Source organism: Hyperolius riggenbachi, chromosome 3, assembly GCF_040937935.1.
Source record: "Hyperolius riggenbachi isolate aHypRig1 chromosome 3, aHypRig1.pri, whole genome shotgun sequence".
NCBI classification, from domain to species: Eukaryota; Metazoa; Chordata; class Amphibia; order Anura; family Hyperoliidae; genus Hyperolius; species Hyperolius riggenbachi.
In genome coordinates this window covers 247744446-247765480 of record NC_090648.1, presented here as the reverse complement: position 1 = coordinate 247765480, position 21035 = coordinate 247744446, and the positions used below count along the sequence as shown (strand labels likewise).

General features: G+C 46.3%; 2 protein-coding genes across 5 annotated transcripts in view; both read right to left on the bottom strand.

The window, feature by feature from the left end:
- The window catches only part of LOC137563534 (oocyte zinc finger protein XlCOF7.1-like), a 64865-nt gene that overhangs the window by 38718 nt on the left and 5112 nt on the right, over window positions 1-21035 (bottom strand). For all 4 annotated transcript variants that reach the window (XM_068276114.1, XM_068276115.1, XM_068276116.1 and 1 more), the window contains 2 exons: window positions 12972-13115; window positions 3557-3709 (listed from right to left, as the gene is read on the bottom strand). In XM_068276114.1, the coding sequence (XP_068132215.1) occupies window positions 3557-3658 (102 nt within the window). In that variant the 5' untranslated portion in view covers window positions 3659-3709; window positions 12972-13115. The remainder of the gene's footprint in view (window positions 1-3556; window positions 3710-12971; window positions 13116-21035) is intronic.
- LOC137562289 (uncharacterized) lies at window positions 13058-19147 on the bottom strand. Its single transcript, XM_068273621.1, has 4 exons — window positions 19010-19147; window positions 18656-18757; window positions 15474-16247; window positions 13058-13115 (listed from the first exon to the last, which is right to left on the bottom strand). Exons 1-4 carry the CDS (start codon window positions 19021-19023, stop codon window positions 13058-13060), a joined length of 948 nt encoding a protein of 315 aa, XP_068129722.1. The 5' UTR covers window positions 19024-19147.

The following is a 21035-nucleotide window of genomic DNA, read 5'->3' as shown; positions in this document are numbered from 1 at the left end:
ACCAATCCCCTCTCCAAAAAGCAAACACTGAATAGGCTTCAATATTCCCATCGATGAACTAAACAACTCTGTTGCCACTTGGCTACTCACCATAGCCAACTCACTTGGCCTAGTACAACACCCCCACCCACACTGCAGGTCACACTCTCGACCTTATATTCACAAAATCCACCACCATTACAGACCTTGACATTGCACCCTTCCCACCCTCAGACCATCACCTTCTCACCTTCAACCTCCTCACAGAAGGCACCTCCAAACTACCCACCCACCCACCTGGTCGATAGCAGAGAGACCTACGAAAGCTCAACCCTAGTGTCCTTGCTGACCCCCTTCATGCCCTCTCCTCCACTCTCCCCACCCTAACCTGTCCTAATCTTGCTGCAGCTCAGTATAGTCAAACTCTCTCATCAGCCCTAGAGAAAGCTGCTTCCCCAACATTGCGCCGCAACCGCCCACCTAACCCCCAGCCCTGGCGCATTATCCATACTCGCAACCTCCAGAGGGTAACACGTGCCACTGAATGGAAATGGAGGAAAAAAAAGTCGACTTAACCAGGATTTCCCATAGTTCAAGGCTAACCTGCCGTAGTTCCACACTGCCTTTGCTAATGCGAAGCAGGAATACTTTACCAAGCTCATTGGAGCACAAGCTTCCAACCCCCGGCGTCTTATTTGCCACTTTCAACTCCCGGCTTAAACCCACTCACCCCACCCTCCGTTTCTTACCTCTCTGCCACAGATTTAGCCACCCACTTCACCAACAAAATTGTCTCCATCCATCAGGAAATATCTAATCTTCAATCTTCACCTCCCACCCCTTCCCAACCAGCTCCTCCTCCACCCTATCCTCCTCTCACCTCCTTCACTCTTACTACCATTGAGGAAGTCAACCACCTACTGCAGACTTCCCATACCACTACCTCTCCCCTGGATCCCATCCCTTCTGATTTACTCCAGCCTCACTTCACGGATTTGGCCCCAGTCCTCACTACCCCATTTAACCTCTTCCTATCCACAGGCACCTTCCCCTCAGACTTCAAGCAGGCCACTGTACTACCCCTGCTCAAGAAACCCTCCCTCGACCCCTCACTACCCTCCAAATACCGCCGTATCTCCTTCCTCCCCTTTGCCTCAAAACTCCTTGAGCGTCCGGCTCACAAATACCTGACCCAGTACCTCACAGTGCCAACTCACTGTTAGACACACTGCAATCTGGATTTCAGCCTGCCCACTCAACTGAAACTGCTCTAATTAAAGTGGTCAATGACCTTAGATAAAGCTGAAGGTAAAACCTCCATTCTCCTCCTTGACCTTTCAGCAGCTTTTGACACAGTAGATCATCCCCTTCTCCTCCAGTCCCTCCAGTCCATGGGCATTCACAACCTCACCCTGATCTGGCGTTCATCCTACCTCTCCAACCGCTCCTTCAATGAGTCCTCATCCACCCCCAACCACCTCTCGGTGGGAGTCCCCCAAGGCTCTGTCCTTGGCCCCTACTGTTCTCCCTATACACATCCTCCATTGGCAAGGTTATCTCCTCCATGGGTTTTAAACCATCATCTGTATGCAAATGACACCCAGATCTACCTCCACTTCCATGGACAAGGTCTCCTCCTGTCTATCAGCTATCTCCTCCTGGATGTCCGCTAGGTTCCTGAAACTAAATCTAGACAAAACAGAATTTATGATCTTCCCACCCCGGCCATCCCTGAACCTCCCAGATGTGCATGTCACTGTTAACCACACTACCATTCGCCCTACCTCTCAAACCCACTGTCTGGGAGTCACCCTGGACTCCGCACTGTCCTTCACTTCTCACATCCAAAACCTCACAAAGTCCTGTAACTTCCACCTTCGTAACATCTGCAAGATCCGCCCTTTTCTGACCTCTGCCACCACCAAACTCCTCATCCATGCCCTCAATTTCCCGCCTTGACTACTGCAATGCCCTTCTGTCTGGTCTCCCTATAACTCGAATAGCCCTCTGCAGTCCATCATGAATGCGGCAGCCAGAATTATCCACTCCTCCCATCGCTCCACCACGGCAGTACCATGGGCATTCCCTCCACTGGCTTCCTATCCAGTCCAGAATCAGATTCAAGATATTGTGTCTGACCTACAAATTTGTCCACAAAACCTGTCCAAGCTACATTTCCGATCTTACTCAGCGGTAAACACCTAGCCGCTCACTCCGCTCCTCCAATGAACTTCGCCTGACCGCCCCCCCGCATCACCCAGTCCCAAGCACACCTCCAGGACTTCTCAAGAGCTGCTCCAACACTATGGGACTCCCTACCTCCACCCATTAGGGCCTTGTACTCATACTGTGCTGCGTGATGTGGTTTTTCATGTATTCCTGTATTGTCATATTGCTGTATGTCACCCCTAAATATTGTCTGTAACCTAAACTAATGTCCAGCGCTGCGTAATATGTTGGCGCTTTATAAAAACAATAAATAAATAGGTTGCTTGGTAGATAGCAAACAACACATTTGTACTGGATTTAGGGCTTGCCGCAGGGAGCGCACAGCAATTTTACTGTTTCTAACGCCGGACATTACCACAGCAAAGGGGAGCTTTAACGGGTTAATGTATGGTGCACCCCCAGTGTTAGTAATGGTAAACATGCTGTGCACTCCTTGTGAAAAGCAACTTAACCGCAGTGCCGGATGCCCTAAGTTATGCAAAATGATCATAAATCAAACCGTCTATATCCTTTAAACTACAGCGGTGAGATATTTAATAACGGAAACCCAATTTCATGTAATACCTTTGACTATTCCAATAAAGGGGACCAGCTGTTTGAGCGGAACCGCTCTTTAAATTCTTATGCGAGTGGATGGTGGCACGCTGCAGGTAATTCTGGTCAATGTATTGCTCATGCCTGATGTCTATTCATATGTCCTGCACCACCGTACCCTTCACTTGTCCTTCCTTAAAGAAAACCTGAACTGAAAATTAAAAGTCAAAATAAGCCTACACAAGTCATACTTACCTTCTATGTAGTCTACTCCTCAGTGTCTTTCTCCTGTTCCGCGTCCTGTTTGTTCACTGTGATCAAGGGAATTTTCCGTCCTCCATTTTGAAAATGGCCATTACCCATAACAGCTTTCTGGTCAGCACACAGTTAAACTGTAACATCGCCCACTTGAGCCATAGGGAAACATGGACATTACCTGGTACATCAGTTTTCCTCTCAGCTATAACTGACAGCAACTGATATATTTCAGATCTGACAAAATATTGTCAGAACTGGAAGGGATTATTGTCAGAACAAAATGGTGAGCTTCTGAGAGGAACTGATGGCAAGGTAACTATGCAATGTTCATTTGAAGTTACCTCATGTGTTTATTTTAAATATTTTTACTCAGTACAGGTTCCCTTTAACCACAGAGCTCAGGGCTGAGCAGCAAGTCCGTACAGTACTCATACACAAACTGCCACCTGCAATGATCTCTAGCAACCATTTGAGGGCACAAGAATATAAAGTACAAACCTAGCTGAAATATTTGATGTTATGTACCTTTACAGTACCACAACTTCCTGTACCTTACCTCTCCAGTCAGAAGGCACATAATCTGGAGACTGAGCCTCAGAATCTCATCCATGACTGTGTGTTTCTCTTCATTCATTTTGCTTTCCAAGCAGTTTAGCATCCAGACATAATGAGAATGTGATCTGTTCCTAATAAAAAGTTACCTTACTGTCTGAAAAAGAAAGCTTACAGTTACATTCACTTCTAGCATAAATAGGTATACTATTTATGAACATTGGCAAGTTATACAATCATCAACTCAGAAGCAAAGCTGCCTAGGACAACAGACGTCACATTGGATGCTTGGCAGAAGACGCCAATCCATGTAAATATAGCTGAAGCCAGGATTCCAGGGAAAACACACAGATATTTAATCCCAAAGTTTCATAAAACATCTGCATGTTTCGGTCCATCAGATGTACCTAAACATAGCAAAAAAAAAAAAAAAAAAAAAAAAAAAGCGTGCAGACAAGTAAAACAACAAACCTAAATATAATCCTAGAAGTTAGCATATGATCCACTAATCAAAAAAACGTAATGACATGAATGTTCAAAAAAAAAAAAAAAACACTAAAATTAGTGAATGTGAACTGAGACTGGTCCACACTATGCAGGAAGAAAAACTAACCCTATAGTAAGAAAGAATCGGTTTTCCATCTCAAACGGATCAGTTTGTTTTGTTGGCATTCGTTTTTCATCCATTGTCCCCGGTCTGTCACCTGCTTTGCTTTGTATACCTGTCGTCGTCACATTCCTGTTCCTCCGCTGCCACTATCGGTTTACAGATCGGAGGCCCAGCAAAAGCATTGAGGCTTCTCGCTGGGTTGCAACCGGCCAACAGGAATCCTCCCTCGAATCAGGGTGACATGGTGACCAGGCTAGTGAGAATGGACACTGTCCATTCTCATAGGCTACCACCGATTCCCTCAGCTTTCACTTTGTCAGCTCAATCTGGAAAAATCGCGGACCACACATCCTTGCATTCCACTCGTCAGAACAGAACAAATGGATCTGTTATGAACGGACTGATGTGAACAGACCCCGTTGTTTTACATAGGATCCATTCGCATCCACTAAGCAGAAATGTTTATACTAATGTGAACCGGGGCTTATGTAAAAGGGGGCAATCAACAAAATTAAGCAGCATCAGTATGTAGCCAATTTATAAAGAATGCAATCAGTTGATTGTCAGAAAAATAGAATTATTTTGAGGAAATAACACAATTTTTCAGTCCTCCATATTTAAAGGTCTGATGATCAGCCAAAATGATCGCTTTTATTTGACAGGTCCATTTTTAAGTAAGTTTGCATAATTTTGCACTAATTACAAGCTGACACATCATTGCATTCCAGTGGATCTGGAGGTGTGTTTAGCTTCTAAGGACGACAATGGTTAATTTGCATATATTCAGGGAGACATCTCGAAGCTCACTTCTCAGAGCTTTTCGCAAATACTTTTTGTTTTAAGAAAGCAAACTTTTGTTTTCCATAATCTTGCATCAACTTAAATTTATATCTCATTGACCACCCCTAAAGGGATCCAGGACTGCTGCAAAGATCCACTGCCTTTGTATGTTCTTCGGCCTTTCTAATGAGTTTTAACCACAAATCTGTGGGCTCACATGGATGAGTCTCACACGCGATATAAATGTGACAGTGGAGCAATGCCCCTGGAAAGCAAAACTTTTTTTTAAGTAGTCCTTGAACTTACACCAGGAAAAGGTGGATGTATGGATCAGATTATTTTGCCTTTTTAATACAGAAGGTATTTGTGGTTATTCAGGTTGGAGTGAGCACATGAGGTGCACCACTGCTGAATATGCAAATCATCCCTTTGTTGTCCCTAAAAGAAAAGACAACATTTATATTGTGCTTTTCTCCTGGGGGACTGAAAGTGCTTGAGCTGCAACCACTAGGGTGCGCTCAGTAGGCAGTAGCAGTGTTAGGGAGTCTAGCCAAAGTACTGAGCCATACTGAATAGGTGCTGGCTTATTAAACAGGATGAGCCAAGATTTAAACCCAGGTCTCCTGTGTCAGAGGCAGAGCCCTTAACCATCATACTATCCAGCCACTATACACTATCCAGCCAAGCTAAACATCTCCAGAATTGCTGGAATGCAACATGTCAGACCTTTAATATTACAGAGCCACACAGATTGGTTGGCCCTGATCAGTGCATGGCATGGATTAATATGGCTATATGGGGTAGCACTTAAAACACCCAGAGTTACAGATTGCCCAGCAAGCTCATGGTGAGCCAGAACTCCTAGGAGTGTGTAAGGAGCTAAAAAGAATCAAAAGGCCCTATAACTAAAAATGCTATGTAAAACAGAATTTTGCCTTCTAAAAACAGAAGTTATTTGCAATCATTCAGGAGTGAACATATGAGATGTCCCACAATGCATCACTGCTGAATATGCCATAATAGGGCTATATTTCATATTAGGGACTGTGATTCATTACAGTCACAAGTGGCCCTATTTATGGTATATACAGTATACCGTAGTTATTCGTGCATGAAGAAGTGTGAAGCAAGTACAGTGATAAGAACAGGCACACGCTCCTGGATAGGAAGAAAAGTCTATTGAGCTGCTAGCAAGCTTTGAAAATATCAATACTTACATTGGGATGAACCTCTCCACAGTATTGCTGATGGCTATGATTTGGTAAAAGTGTCTTTGTAAGGCCTCCTTTCCACGGACTGTTGAGCTGTGAGCTCAGCAAGCAGTTATAAGGCAGCAGTGAGCAGTTACCAGGCAGCAACAAGCAGTCACTGGGCAGCAGAGAGAGTTTGAGAGACATTTCACTGCCGATCAACAGTCCGTGGAAAGGAGGCCTAAAGGAGGTGTGTGCGTGCGTGCGTGCGTGCGTGTGTGTGTGTGTAGGAGCAGTTGACCTCTAATACAACCCCACAAGACACACAAACTTTTTTTTTTTATCAACTAAATGTTGTCAATTCACCAGAGAGGATTTGCTAAGAGAAAAAAGGTAGGTAGTTTATCTCATGAGGTATTTTAACACTCTGGAGTCAATTCACCAGTGTGAGAGGACAGAGAGAAAAGTGTTCGATAGCAGGGGATAATGGAGAGATATGCATGAGGAAAGTGTGAGAAAGCAGAGAGTTAGGTAATCGGTATTAATGATTTACATGGGATACTTTTCCTCTCTGTAAGCTTGAAAGTGAAGCATTGTGGGTAGGAGGCGGAGTTTTACCACTACCTGACCAGAGTATTCCCGCCTTTTACTGCCGGATCATATCATAAATTATATCACGAGTGAGTCTGAACTTCTTCACCACCTCTGTCTCAGTAAAATTATCAAGAACTGTTCTCTCACGAAAAATACGAGGGGCGATTAAACAGACCCTCCTCCTGCGCCTTCGTCTCCTCATAATAGAAGCAAGCTCTAAGGCCTAGTGCACACCAGAGCGGTTCGGCTGCGTTTTGCGATCCGCTTGCGGCTGCGGATACGCTTGGGTAATGTATTTCAATGGGCTGGTGCACACCAGAGCGGGAGGCGTTTTGCAGAAACGCATACTCCCGGGCTGCTGCAGATTTTGGATTGCGGAGGCGTTTCTGCCTCAATGTTAAGTATAGGAAAAACGCAAACCGCTCTGAAAAACGGCACTTCAGAGCGGTTTGCCAGGCGGTTTTTGTTACAGTGGCTGTTCAGTAACAGCTTTACTGTAACAATACATGAAATCTACTACACCAAAAACGCTTCCCAAAACCGCAAAATGCTAGCTGAAACGCTACAGAAAAATAAGAAAAAGCGTTTCAAAATCTGCTAGCATTTTGCGGATCTGCTAGCGGTTTTTGGTGTGCACCAGGCCTAACAGAGTAAGCTCAAAAGGCTCCATCTTCCACAGCAGCAGCTGCTGTGTGAAAACCACGATATCTCCAGGTTCATTCAGGGGATAAAGAGATGAAAAAATAACGAATGGCCACACCCCCTTTCTTCCCTGGTAAATTGTGATTTGGAGAAAAACTAACTACTAACTATCACTTATTTATCTCATACTTATCTCACATTTATCTCTTGCATTTCTCTCTGTCAATATTTTCCCCTATACTTCTGGAGAATTGCTTTTTGGAGATATCACAGGAGGTAAATTACCTCCTAAGAGATAAATAGGTTGGTAACCTCTGGTGAATTGACGCCAATGTGTTTTACAAGTCATACTGCTTAGTACTAACGATGGTCAATGAGATGCAAATAATTCCAGCTTTCATGCAAATATATGCAGCTTGAAATGACACTAATTAACCACTTGAGGACCGTGGGCTTTACCCCACTTAAGGACCGGCCACTTTTTTCCATTCAGACCACTGCAGCTTTCACGGTTTATTGCTCGCTCATACAACCTACCACCTAAATTAATTTTGGCTCCTTTTCTTGTCATTAATAAAGCTTTCTTTTGGTGCTATTTGATTGCTCCTGCGAATTTTACTTTTTATTACATTCATCAAAAAAGACATGAATTTTGGCAAAAAAATGATTTTTTTAACTTTCTGTGCTGACATTTTTCAAATAAAGTAAAATTTCTGTATACATGCAGTGCGAAAAATGTGGACAAACATGTTTTTGATTAAAAAAAACCCATTCAGTGTATATTTATTGGTTTGGGTAAAAGTTATAGCGTTTACAAACTATGGTGCAAAAAGTGAATTTTCCCATTTTCAAGCATCTATGACTTTTCTGACCACCTGACATGTTTCATGAGGGGCTAGAATTCCAGGATAGTATAAATACCCCCCAAATGACCCCATTTTGGAAAGAAGACATCCCAAAGTATTCACTGAGAGGCATAGTGAGTTCATAGAAGATATTAATTTTTGTCACAAGTAAGCGGAAAATGACACTTTGTGACAAAAAAAAAAAAAAAAAAAGTTTCCATTTCTTCTAACTTGCGACAAAAAAGAAAATGAAATCTGCCACGGACTCACCATGCCCCTCTCTGAATACCTTGAAGTGTCTACTTTCCAAAATGGGGTCATTTGTGGGGTGTGTTTACTGTCCTCGCATTTTGGGGGGTGCTAATTTGTAAGCACCCCTGTAAAGCCTAAAGGTGCTCATTGGACTTTGGGCCCCTTAGCGCAGTTAGGCTGCAAATAAGTGCCACACATGTGGTATCGCCGTACTCGGGAGAAGTAGTACAATGTGTTTTGGGGTGTATTTTTACACATACCCATGCTGGGTGGGAGAAATAACTCTGTAAATGGAAAATTGTGTGTAAAAAAAAAATCAAAAGATTGTCATTTACAGAGGTTTTTCTCCCACCCAGCATGGGTATGTGTAAAAATACACCCCAAAACACATTATACTACTTCTCCTGAGTACGGCGATACCACATGATTGGCACTTTTTTGCAGCCTAACTGCGCTAAGGGGCCCAAAGTCCAATGAGTACCTTTAGGATTTCACAGGTCATTTTTGTTTCAAGACTACTCCTCACGGTTTAGGGCCCCTAAAATGCCAGGGCAGTATAGGAACCCCACTAATTACCCCATTTTAGAAAGAAGACACCCCAAGGTATTCCGTTAGGAGTATGGTGAGTTCATAGAAGTTTTTATTTTTTTGTCATAAGTTAGCGGAAATTGATTTTAATTGTTTTTTTTTCACAAAGTGTCATTTTCCGCTAACTTGTGACAAAAAATAAAAATCTTCTATGAACTCACCATACTCCTAACGGAATACGTTTGGGTGTCTTCTTTCTAGAATGGGGTCATTTGTGGGGTTCCTATACTGCCCTGGCATTTTAGGGGCCCTAAACCGTCTTGAAACCAAATGTCGCAAAATGACCTGTGAAATCCTAAAGGTACTCATTGGACTTTGGGCCCCTTAGCGTACTTAGGGTGTAAAAAAGTGCCACATATGTGGCACCGCCGTACTCAGGAGAAGTAGTATAATGTGTTTTGGGGTGTATTTTTACACATACCCATGCTGGGTGGGAGAAATATCTCTGTAAATGACAATCTTTTGATTTTTTTTACACACAATTGTCCATTTACAGAGAGATTTCTCCCACCCAGCATGGGTATGTGTAAAAATACACCCCAAAACACATTATACTACTTCTCCTGAGTACGGAGATACCACATGTGTGACACTTTTTTGCAGCCTAGGTGCGATAAGGGGCCCAACGTCCTAATCACAGGTCATTTTGAGGCATTTGTTTTCTAGACTACTCCTCACGGTTTAGGGCCCCTAAAATGCCAGGGCAGTATAGGAACCCCACAAGTGACCCCATTTTAGAAAGAAGAAACCCCAAGGTATTCCATTAGGTGTATGGCGAGTTCATAGAAGATTTTATTTTTTGTCACAAGTTAGTGAAAAATGACACTTTGTGAAAAAAAAACAAAAATCAATTTCCGCTAACTTTTGACAAAAAATAAAATCTTCTATGAACTCGTCATACACCTAACAGAATACATTGGGGTGTCTTTTTTTCTAAAATGGGGTCCGTTTCTGGGGTTCCTATACCGCCCTGGCATTTTACGGGCCCAAAACCGTGAGTAGTCTGGAAACCAAATGTCTAAAAATGACTGATCAAGTGTATAAGCATCTGCAAATTTTGATGACAGGTGGTCTATGAGGGGGCAAATTTTGTGGAACCGGTCATATGCAGGGTGGCCTTTTAGATGACAGGTTGTATTGGGCCTGATCTGATGGATAGGAGTGTTAGGGGGGGGTGACAGGAGGTGATTGATGGGTGTCTCAGGGGGTGGTTAGAGGGGAAAATAGATGCAATCAATGCACTGGGGAGGTGATCGGAAGGGGGTCTGAGGGGGATCTGAGGGTTTGGCCGAGTGATCAGGAGCCCACACGGGGCAAATTAGGGCCTGATCTGATGGGTAGATGTGCTAGGGGGTGACAGGAGGTGATTGATGGGTGTCTCAAGGTGTGATTAGAGGGGGGAATAGATGCAAGCAATGCACTGGCGAGGTGATCAGGGCTGGGGCCTGAGGGCATTCTGAGGGTGTGGGTGGGTGATTGAGTGCCCTAGGGGCAGATAGGGGTCTAATCTGATAGGTAGCAGTGACAGGGGGTGATTGATGGGTAATTAGTGGGTGTTTAGGGTAGAGAACAGATATAAACACTGCACTTGGGAGGTGATCTGACGTCGGATCTGCGGGCAAACTATTGGTGTGGGTGGGTGATCAGATTGCCCGCAAGGGGCAGGTTAGGGGCTGATTGATGAGTGGCAGTGACAGGGGGTGATTGATGGGTGGCAGTGCCAGGGGGTGATTGATGGGTGGCAGTGCCAGGGGGTGATTGATGGGTGATTGACAGGTGATCAGTGGGTTATTACAGGGAAGAACAGATGTAACTAATGCATTGGCGAATTGATATGGGGGGGGGGTCTGAGGGCAATCTGAGCATGTAGGCGGGTGATTGGGTGCCCGCAAGAGGCAGATTAGGGTGTGATCTGATGGGTAACAGTGACAGGTGGTGATAGGGAGTGATTGATGGGTGATTAGTGGGTGTTTAGGGTAGATAACAGATGTAAACACTGCACTTGGGAGGTGATCTGACGTCAGATCTGCGGGCGATCTATTGGTGTGGGTGGGTGATCAGATTGCCCGCAAGGGGCAGGTTAGGGGCTGATTGATGGGTGGCAGTGACAGGGGGTGATTGACGGGTGATTGACAGGTGATCAGGGGGATAGATGCATACAGTACACAGGGAGGGAGGGGTCTGGGGAGAATCTGAGGGGTGGGGGGGGTGATCAGGAGGGGGCAGGGGGGGGATAAAAAAAAAATAGCGTTGACAGATAGTGACAGGGAGTGATTGATGGGTGATTAGGGGGGTGATTGGGTGCAAACAGGGGTCTGGGGGGTGGGCAGGGGGGTCTGAGGGGTGCTGTGGGCGATCTGGGGCAGGGGGGGAGAAATCAGTGTGCTTGGGTGCGACATAGGGTGGCTGCAGCCTGCCCTGGTGGTCCCTCGGACATTGGGACCACCAAGGCAGGAGGCAGCCTGTATAATACACTTTGTAAACATTACAAAGTGTATTATACACTTTGTATGCGGCGATCGCGGGGTTAACATCCCGCCGGCGCTTCCGTATGGCCGGCGGGATGTTGCGGCGGGTGAGCGGTGACAGGCGCCGGCGGAGGATCGCGGGACGGATGACGCGATCGCTCCGCCCATGCCCCTACAAGGACCGCCGCCTTTGGGCATGAGCTGGTCCTTGCGGGGTCCACTTCCCGGCCGCCTCTGTGTGTTAGGCGGTCGGGAAGTGGTTAAAATAACTTCCTGTTGATCTGGAGTTGCTAAGTTCAGTTAGGCCTCCTTTCCATGAACTGTTGATAGGCAGTGAAATGCCTCTCAAACTCTCACAACTGCTCACTGCTGCCTGGTAACTGCTTTCTGCTGCCTAGTAACTGCTTGTTCAGCACACAGCTCAACAGTTTGTGGAAAGGAGGCCTTAGCCAGCACCTATTCTGTAAGGAGACCTTGGGCAACACTCCCTAACACTGCTATTGCCTACTGAGAAAGCTCTGCCAAGAGAAAAGCCCAATACAAATGTTCTATGTCTTGTCTTTCGTCCAGCTGCATACAAATATTTGCATCTCATTGACCATTTCTGCCAAGGAGTATATGAGATATACAGTATTAAAACAAATATATATCTTCTTCTAAACAAGTAAAGGAAAGAAAGGTATAAAACACATTAGCTATCATTCATAAAGCGTTCCCGCATGCGGAAATGCTAAAAACAGCCGACTTTACCGAGCACTGCGCAAAATGTGTATTCATAAAGGCCATTTCCGCATGCGAAGCGGACTTTCCCGAGCAGAGCGATAAATGACCGCATTGTGCGGTGATTCTATGTGGAAATGTAACAAAATGTAAATTCATAAAAATTAAACGCAAGCGGTATGCGGACGGGGATTACCGCTCCCCTGGATGTAGCGATAGGCATGCGGAGTACATGTAAGTGAATGGGACAGGCCTCCCAAGCAGCAGCAGAGAGAACACCGCATGGAGGGACTCGGCCAGCTTCTCCTGTTTCCGCATGCCTACCGCCAGCCTACAGCGGGATATCTCCGCACTCCTAACGCAACTAGAAACATTGTTATGAATGACCACCCAGAAGGCTGAAATACCGACATCGGTATTTTCCCGCACGGATTTTTGTTACCGACAACACTTTTATGAATGATAGCCATTATTATTGTTTTTGAAGCCTGGTACACGCATGCAATTTTGATTGGCCAATGTCTGGAAATTTACCACCTCTATGCAGTAGGAGGGCCAACAGAGTCTGAATATTGTAAACAGATTAGTGTAGGTAAGCTCGAATACTACACGGCGATGGTAAAACTGGCCAATCATTGGACAATGAAAAATGAAAGTGTGTGCCAGGCTCTCTGAATTGAATCATACTCTTAATAATGCTGGTAAATACATACTGCAAAAAATATACTACCATTAAAAACGGGAACAGCTTTGTACAAACATATTATATACTGGCTTGCATCCACCATGTCTTATTAGGAGTTGTCATGTTGATCCTTAAAGTGCCACTGTGTCCTGCTCTGCAAACCAAGCAATGCCATTTTCTTCTTTATTTCTAAAAAACAAAAAAAAAGGTACAAAGGTCATGGTCTACCTCAATAGTAATAGTGATAATGCTCAACAACAATAAAATGTTCAACAGCTTTTACTCAGAGTGTTTTTCTACTACAAAGTCACACATAGTAAAATGGAAAGGTCACCAGAGCCCTTGATATACAGGACTCCAACTGGATGGCGCTCTGGCTTTGGAGTGTTAATGCTGGGTGCATACTGGTGCAGAGCGAATCACAAACATTTTGCAGGACTTGTTTCCTAGCGGTCACATTTTCACATACAATTTTTACATTTTGTTTCTGTGTTCTGTTAATGCATAGTGCAAAAATACATTGCTTTTAAAATGCTTGCCGAGTGCGAAGCAAAAGCTGAATGCAGGCAATTTTCTTTCCCGCAAGGCTAACAAATGCAAAATAAATAGCAGAACTGCGAACAACCAATAACAATACGTTTCATATGTGGCTCTCTGCTTTTAACCTACAGTGCAAAGCAGTCATGATTTACCACAGTTTAAGTCCAGCCTTGTGCTCAAGGTTTGAATCCTTTACCTGTGTTCACACAGTTTTCTTCTCATATCCAAAAACATACTAGTAAATTAATTGATTCCCCCCCCCCCCCCCTCCCAAAAAACAAAACAAAATCCGAGCCATGGCAGGGATGTTAGACTTTGACTACGGTAAGGCCCGGTTCACATTAGCGGGCGCCGTCCGGAATCGCCGTGCCGGAGCCGGACCGCATGCGGACCGGACGAAACGGACGCACGGCATAGCAATGAAAGTCTATGCGACCGTTCACATGCGTCCGTTTCGTCCGGACCGGAGCCGGACCGGATCCGGACTCCGGCGTCCGTTCCAACATGCGCTATTTTTTGGTCCGGCTCCTCCGGCTGACGTATCCGGACCGGAGCCGGACTGTTGCATCCGGCCAATGGAAACCAATGAGGACCGGAGAGCGCACAACACACTGGCTATAAAAACCGGACGTTCTACCCCACTTCCTATGCTTTCTCTATGGTATGGTGGCCATTTTGGATGGGGACCACATGGGCCCAGCGTTCACAGAGTGGAGCAGCAGTGACTTCAAGCTGGAGCTCTTTGGCAGCAACATGTCTGACAATATGTCTGATAACGAGGGGGTGAGGCCCTACACAGCAGAAGACCTCATCCTACAGGTGCAGCAGGTACCAGCCCTGTGGGACAAGGGGGATGCGGACCACAGCAACATCAAAAAATGCAGAGGCCTGTGGAAAAAAATTGCCAAGCTGTATGTGGAGGACTTTGAGCACTTGAGCAAGAAACAGCAAGGCACAGAGGGTATGTTGACTAGAAGTTTTTGGGGGGGCTTGTGGTTAGCTTGTGATGTATTCCACTTTTGCTATGGATTTGTGTCACCCACGTGTTGCCCATCCACCCGTGGCCCACCCACCTGTTCCCCACCCACCTGTACCCCACCTGTGATGTATCCAACCAACCTGTACCCCACCTGTGATGTATCCCACCCACCTGTGATGTATCCCACCCACCTGTGATGTATCCCACCCACCTGTACCCCACCTGTGATGTATCCCACCCACCTGTGATGTATCCCACCCACCTGTACCCCACCTGTGATGTATCCCACCCACCTGTGATGTATCCCACCCACCTGTGATGTATCCCACCCACCTGTGATGTATCCCACCCACCTGTACCCCACCTGTGATGTATCCCACCCACCTGTGATGTATCCCACCCACCTGTGATGTATCCCACCCACCTGTGATGTATCCCACCCACCTGTGATGTATCCCACCCACCTGTACCCCACCTGTGATGTATCCCACCCACCTGTACCCCACCTGTGATGTATCCCACCCACCTGTGATGTATCCCACCCACCTGTGATGTATCCCACCCACCTGTACCCCACCTGTGATGTATCCCACCCACCTGTGATGTATCCCACCCACCTGTACCCCACCCACCTGTGATGTATCCCACCCACCTGTGATGTATCCCACCCACCTGTACCCCACCTGTGATGTATCCCACCCACCTGTGATGTACCCCACCTGTGATGTATCCCACCCACCTGTGATGTATCCCACCCACCTGTACCCCACCTGTGATGTATCCCACCCACCTGCGATGTACCCCACCTGTGCACATAAAACATACACAATGACCAATTATTAAACATCTATTTCTTGTAAAAAATTAACACATTTAAAATCACTTAAAAACTTGAAACTACAAAATAAACACATTTCAACAAAACATATTAAAAACCAAACATTCACCCTTGTCCTGGTGGTGTATTAAAATAAAGTCTCAGTTGGTCCCTGTTCCGCAGTGACACTACCCTTGGCCTGCTTGCATACCTCCGCAGGGGCATAAGTGGAAGCACTTTCGGGGGTTCCGGAGTGTCTCTTTCCTCCTGCCGCACAAAGTTGTGGAGGATGCATGCTGCCTTCACCACGACAACTGCGTTGGCCGGTTTCAGCAGCATGGGCGTGTGGAACACCCTCCACTTTGACACCAGGATCCCAAATGTGCACTCCACCATTCTCCTTGCACGGCTCAACCGAGCATTGAAGTGTAGCTGGCTGGCATCAAGTCCCCTGTCTGGGTACGGACGCATTACATGGTCGGACAGGGCGAAGGCCTCGTCCCCCACAAACACATAGGGGTAGGCCGGTGCCCTTGTCCCAGGCCAGGGTCTGTCACGGGGGAGACGCAGTCTGCCTTCCTCCAGCAGCCGGCAAAGGGTCGTACGCTGGAAAATTCCAGAGTCATTGGAACTATCGTACGACCCCACGTCCACGTACACAAACTTGTAGTCCGCATCTGCCACTGCCATTAGAACAATGCTAAAGTACTTTTTATAGTTGAAATAATGGCTGCCACTCCCCACGGGTTTCTGAATCCTGATGTGTTTCCCATCCAGTGCGCCAACACAATTAGGAAACTTGCACTCGGTCCAGAAGCCCTGGGCGATCTCCTCCCATTTCTTGGTGTCTGGCACAGGCATGTATCTGGCCCTCAGTCGCGTCCAAATGATCCTCGAAGTCCTCACGACGATGCCTGCCACCGTGCTCTTCCCAATACGAAATGTCACATGTAGCGATGTATATGTTTGTCCAGTTGCGATGTACCTACAAGAGAAATAATCGAAATCAATTTTTCATGTCGTTACAGGAGAAAGGTTCAAGACAAGGTGGCGCAATATACGTGATGCATACGTAAAATGGCTACGGAAGAAAAAACTTGCCGAACGAAGTGGCAGTGGCGGGGGAAAGCGACCAAAAGACTACCAATTTGCCAAGCAATTATCTTTCATCAATGAAAGCTTGGAACCTAGACTGTAAGTACCACTACTGTGGGCAGGAACTGAGAACTCATTTTAGCAGACAACTACCATGACTTTGGCCATGTATTGAACTGGCCTCAATTCCCATGGCTTTAGCGAACTTTTCTCAAAAGCTTTATCAAACGTTTGGTAGAAACGGTTGATAAAGTGTTTGATTAGTGTTTGCTAGCTCTGTGAATTGACGCCACATGCTGTTTGGCACACCAATAAATATTTTTTTTTATCTACAGGACTGAAGACAATTTGGAGCAAGAGGAACCGACCCAGGAGGCACGCTTCAGCAGTGAGGAGAGCGTGTTGGATGATGAGGTCGCCGATGTCACCTATTGCCCCGAGGAGAGGAGTAGGAGGAGGGAGTCCTTCGCTATCCAAGCTCTCGGCTTTGATGATGACTTGGGAGAAGAGAGCTTGGATGTTGAGGTTGCAGGACCGAGTGTGGCATAAGCTGCACCTCCACAATCGACCGGTATGGAAGCTCCAGGGGACCAAGAACAAAGAGAGGAGCACAGAGAGACTGCAGCACAACCAGCGCGCAGGGCAACCCCGACGCAGGCCAGAGGACGGGAAGATGCTGCCACACCACCAGTGAGGAACACCCCACCAGTGAGGCGTCGAGGTACCCTCCCCCCAACAAGGAGAGAGACAGAGTCCGAGATGTCCGGGGCTGTCTCCGGACTTCTCGGGATTCTGCAGAGCCACCAAACTCTCATAACCCGGCAGTTGCAAGATGAGGACAGGGGCCATATCATGGAGCAGTACAAGTCCCACATCACTTCACTGCAATGTGAGCTCGAAGCTGTACATGGGCACTACAGGGACGAGCTGAAAATGATGCATGAGATGCACAGAGGAGAAATCGACCAACTGCGTGCGCAGCATCATCAGTCGGTGGGCCAGCTGCAGAACATGATGCAGCAAATGCATCAACAAAGCAAGGAACTGCTGAAATTGCAGGCACACCCGTGTTTTCACACTGTGATGTCTCTACTACCATATTTGGAAAAGGTGCCTTCCCAAAACATGATGGCGTGCCATTCCACTTTGCTGGACACGATCAAACAACACATGGACACGCCATTGTTGCAACCACCAATTTTTAGACCCCCACAACCTACAGCGGTGCCCCCCTGGCAATCATCACAGATGTACACCGGCTACAGAGGCAGTCAATATGGGCCACCGCTGTCAGGGTCCAGCTCATCCACAACCAGCACCCAAGAGAGTCCAGATTTCCAGGCAGCAACTCCCACCTTCTCTAGTAGTGGTGCCGATCAAATTTGAAAAAAACAGTCATATTGTTCCTGGACATGCTCCTCTGAATACCTCCGATCCTCGGAGGAAGGATACCATCCCAGGGCTTTTTAGCCCAACCTTTTCCCTGCCCCATCTCCTTCAACCAAGGTTCAGAGGTGTTCAGATGACCATGTCAGGGAACTTTTGTTTTTGCTGGACTTGAACTTTAGGGCCTGGTGTCCCCGAAAGACACTACCTGGGTCACAACCTTGTGCCTGTTGCACTGCACCTGTAGTCCTGCACCTGTGCCTTTGATTCCTCTTGTTCCTCACTTTGTTCTTGTTCCTAACCACTTGCACAAGACCCTTTGAACCATGGATGAAGGACACCTTGACTGGTCGGTGAGAAGCCTAGCCTTTTCACTGACCTGTGTCCTTCATCCATGGCTCAGAGGGTCCTGTGCCAGTGGTTAGGTTTTTGAAAGCACTTCAATTTTAGGGCCTGGTGTCCCCGAAAGACACTACCTGGGTCACAACCTTGTGCCTGTTGCACTGCACCTGTAGTCCTGCACCTCTGCCATCGGTTCCTCTTGCTCCTCACTTTGTTCTTGTTCCTAACCACTTGCACAAGACTCTTTGAACCATGGATGAAGGACACCTTGACTGGTCGGTGAGAGGCCTAGCCTTTTCACTGACCTGTGTCCTTCATCCATGGCTCAGAGGGTCCTGTGCCAGTGGTTAGGTTTTTGAAGCACTTTAATATTAGGGACTGGTGTCCCCGAAAGACACTTGGGCAGCTATGCCCTGCAACTCTTCCAGCACAAAGTTGGTGGTTGGTGTTCCTTAATAACACTGACCGGGCTATACCATAGATATGTTATTTTTTGTCTTCCATGTTGGAAGAATGTTTTCATGTTGGAAAGTGGTTGTTTTTGCAATAAAGAAATTTGTTTTTACATACCTCAGTGTGATGAGTAGTTGTTCTTGTGGTGTGACTGCTCTCCTGAACGTGGTATCCTTCTTCCTAAGGTCATCCTTCACCATCTCCAAAAGGGTATCAAACCTGTCAGGAGATGGAAAGGAAGAAGCTGTAAAGTATGTTGTGGGACAAGGTGTTGGGTGGAGGATGGGGGAGGTGTGTTTACAGTGGTTTGGGAGTGTTGTGGAGGGTGGGGGTGTAGTGTATATCTAGGTATACAGGTGTGTGGGGGTCAGGGTGGTGTGTTTAGCTAGGTATACAGGGATGAGGTGTTGTGGGGGTGAGGGTGGGGTGTTTAGGGATGGTGGGGGTTGGTGTATTTAGGCCTATACTTACAGGGGAATAGACATCCGAGTGTAGCTGTAGAACTTCTGTGGGTGTCGTCTGAGGTCCCGGTAGAGGGCCTGGAACTCTCCCTTCCTCTGCCTCCTGGCTAGTAGAGGGTGCACCCACCATCTCCTGCGAGGAGCACGCCTACTCCCCACATAGTAGTAGGTAAACAACAGGAAGGAGAGAATTCCCAGGTAATAACAGTAAAAAATGACTGGATCCATGGTCCCAACTGCTGTCTCTGTATCCAAGGATGGTCTCCACACGTCCAGCTGTCTCCAACAATGACCCCAGAGCTTCTGCTGACCTCCCAGAACCCCAGGTATTTATACAGGTTGTTATCTCTTTAAGAATCCGGATCCGGACCGCAACCATGTTCATACCGCACGGAAAACGGATGCAAACGGACCGGATCCGGACCGGAACCGTGCGGATCAGGTCCGATCCGGCTCCGGTGCGGTCCGGACATCCGGTGCGGTTTTTACAAAACCGCAAGTGTGAACGGGGCCTAAGGATTAAATAGTGTGCTCCTTTGTCAGACAGGTAGTACTGGTAACTTGACTGGTCATATTCTGTAAAGTGCTCCAGAAGATGTCACCACTATATACAACAAATTGTGCAGTGCTTTACATCTAAACTGCTATATGAATCAGTTCCTTCCTCAAAGATTGTTCCTGCAACAGTTATATTAGAGTAACTCTGCTAGTGAGGTTGTCATTTTTCAGGTGTTTGAAAACTACAAGTATGGATATTCAGAGCATGCAGCTCTCCAACATGCAAGCTGAAAATCAGAATGTATTTCTGAATGTGATCTTTTGGTGACTTTGTTATATCATAATTTTTGAAGTGATTAGGTTGCTTGAATGCTAACATCCAGAGCTGTCGATTTTGGCTTTCAGTCACTTGTCAGAACTCCCCCAGAGCACAAATATCTAGGCTGCTCTATCATGCATATACAGCATTACATTTTTTGTCAACATCAAACTTTATTTTGCAAATAATCAACAAATGTATACATTGCTTAGTCGAATATCAAAATATTTTAAAATTCTAATATTCTAGTTTAGGAATGTAAGCACATCAAGACAGTTTAGTGATTTAGCTCTGTAGACAGAATGATGCTACTGTTAAAGTAAATTTTGATGGACAGCCTCTGTGGGCACTATGTTTTTTTTCCTCATGGCAGAAAGAAACTGACTGACCTAATCCAGTCCTACAGAGCTAGTGGGATGTGACACAGCCATCTAACTGCCATTGCCTTCATTGCACAGAAAAGGCTATGACCACAGCGAGCATTGTGTTGCATTCCTTGTAACAGCATGAATGCAACACAATGGAACAGGAAAGCAGGGCTGCATGTTTTCCGCGCATTGCATTACATACAGTGAAGCATACAGTCAATGAAAAGTATGCTTCACTGTTACTGCTAAAATGCAAGTATGTTACAATGCTGCAGGCAATTATACTGCACCCACTGCACTGTGAATGTCGCATAGGTGGTGCATGGCAATTCAGCAAGCCGAATTACCAAGTGCCCATGATAGGGTCCTTTTACACTTAATGCGTTGGCATGCATTGCGTGAGAGTAACCAATTAAGTGTAAAAGGACCCTTATGCCTCACCGCAGTGCCCCACTATGAGGGCCCATTCACACTTGAGCGTTTTGCCGGCAATTTCGGCAAAACGCTCAAACGCTAGCGCTTTTCAAAGCACTAGGGTAATAAAAGTCTATGGGCCCCTTCTCAATTGGACGATTTGCGCTAATCGACGCAAATCTCCCAAAAACACTACGCGCAAACACGTAGCCTGCACCATTTTCAGGCGATTTCCCGGCAATCGCGTTTCAGTGCTATAGCAGCACAAAACGCAATCGAAAAAAAAAAAAAATCGCCAAGCGTAAATGGTGATTTTTTGCCGTTAATCACCAAAAAAAGCCAGAGCAAAACGCTAGCAAAATCGCTAGCGTTTTGCTATCAGCAAGTGTAAATGGGCTCTAAACATAGCCCAAACATTTGGAGGCAGTTTTGGAAAA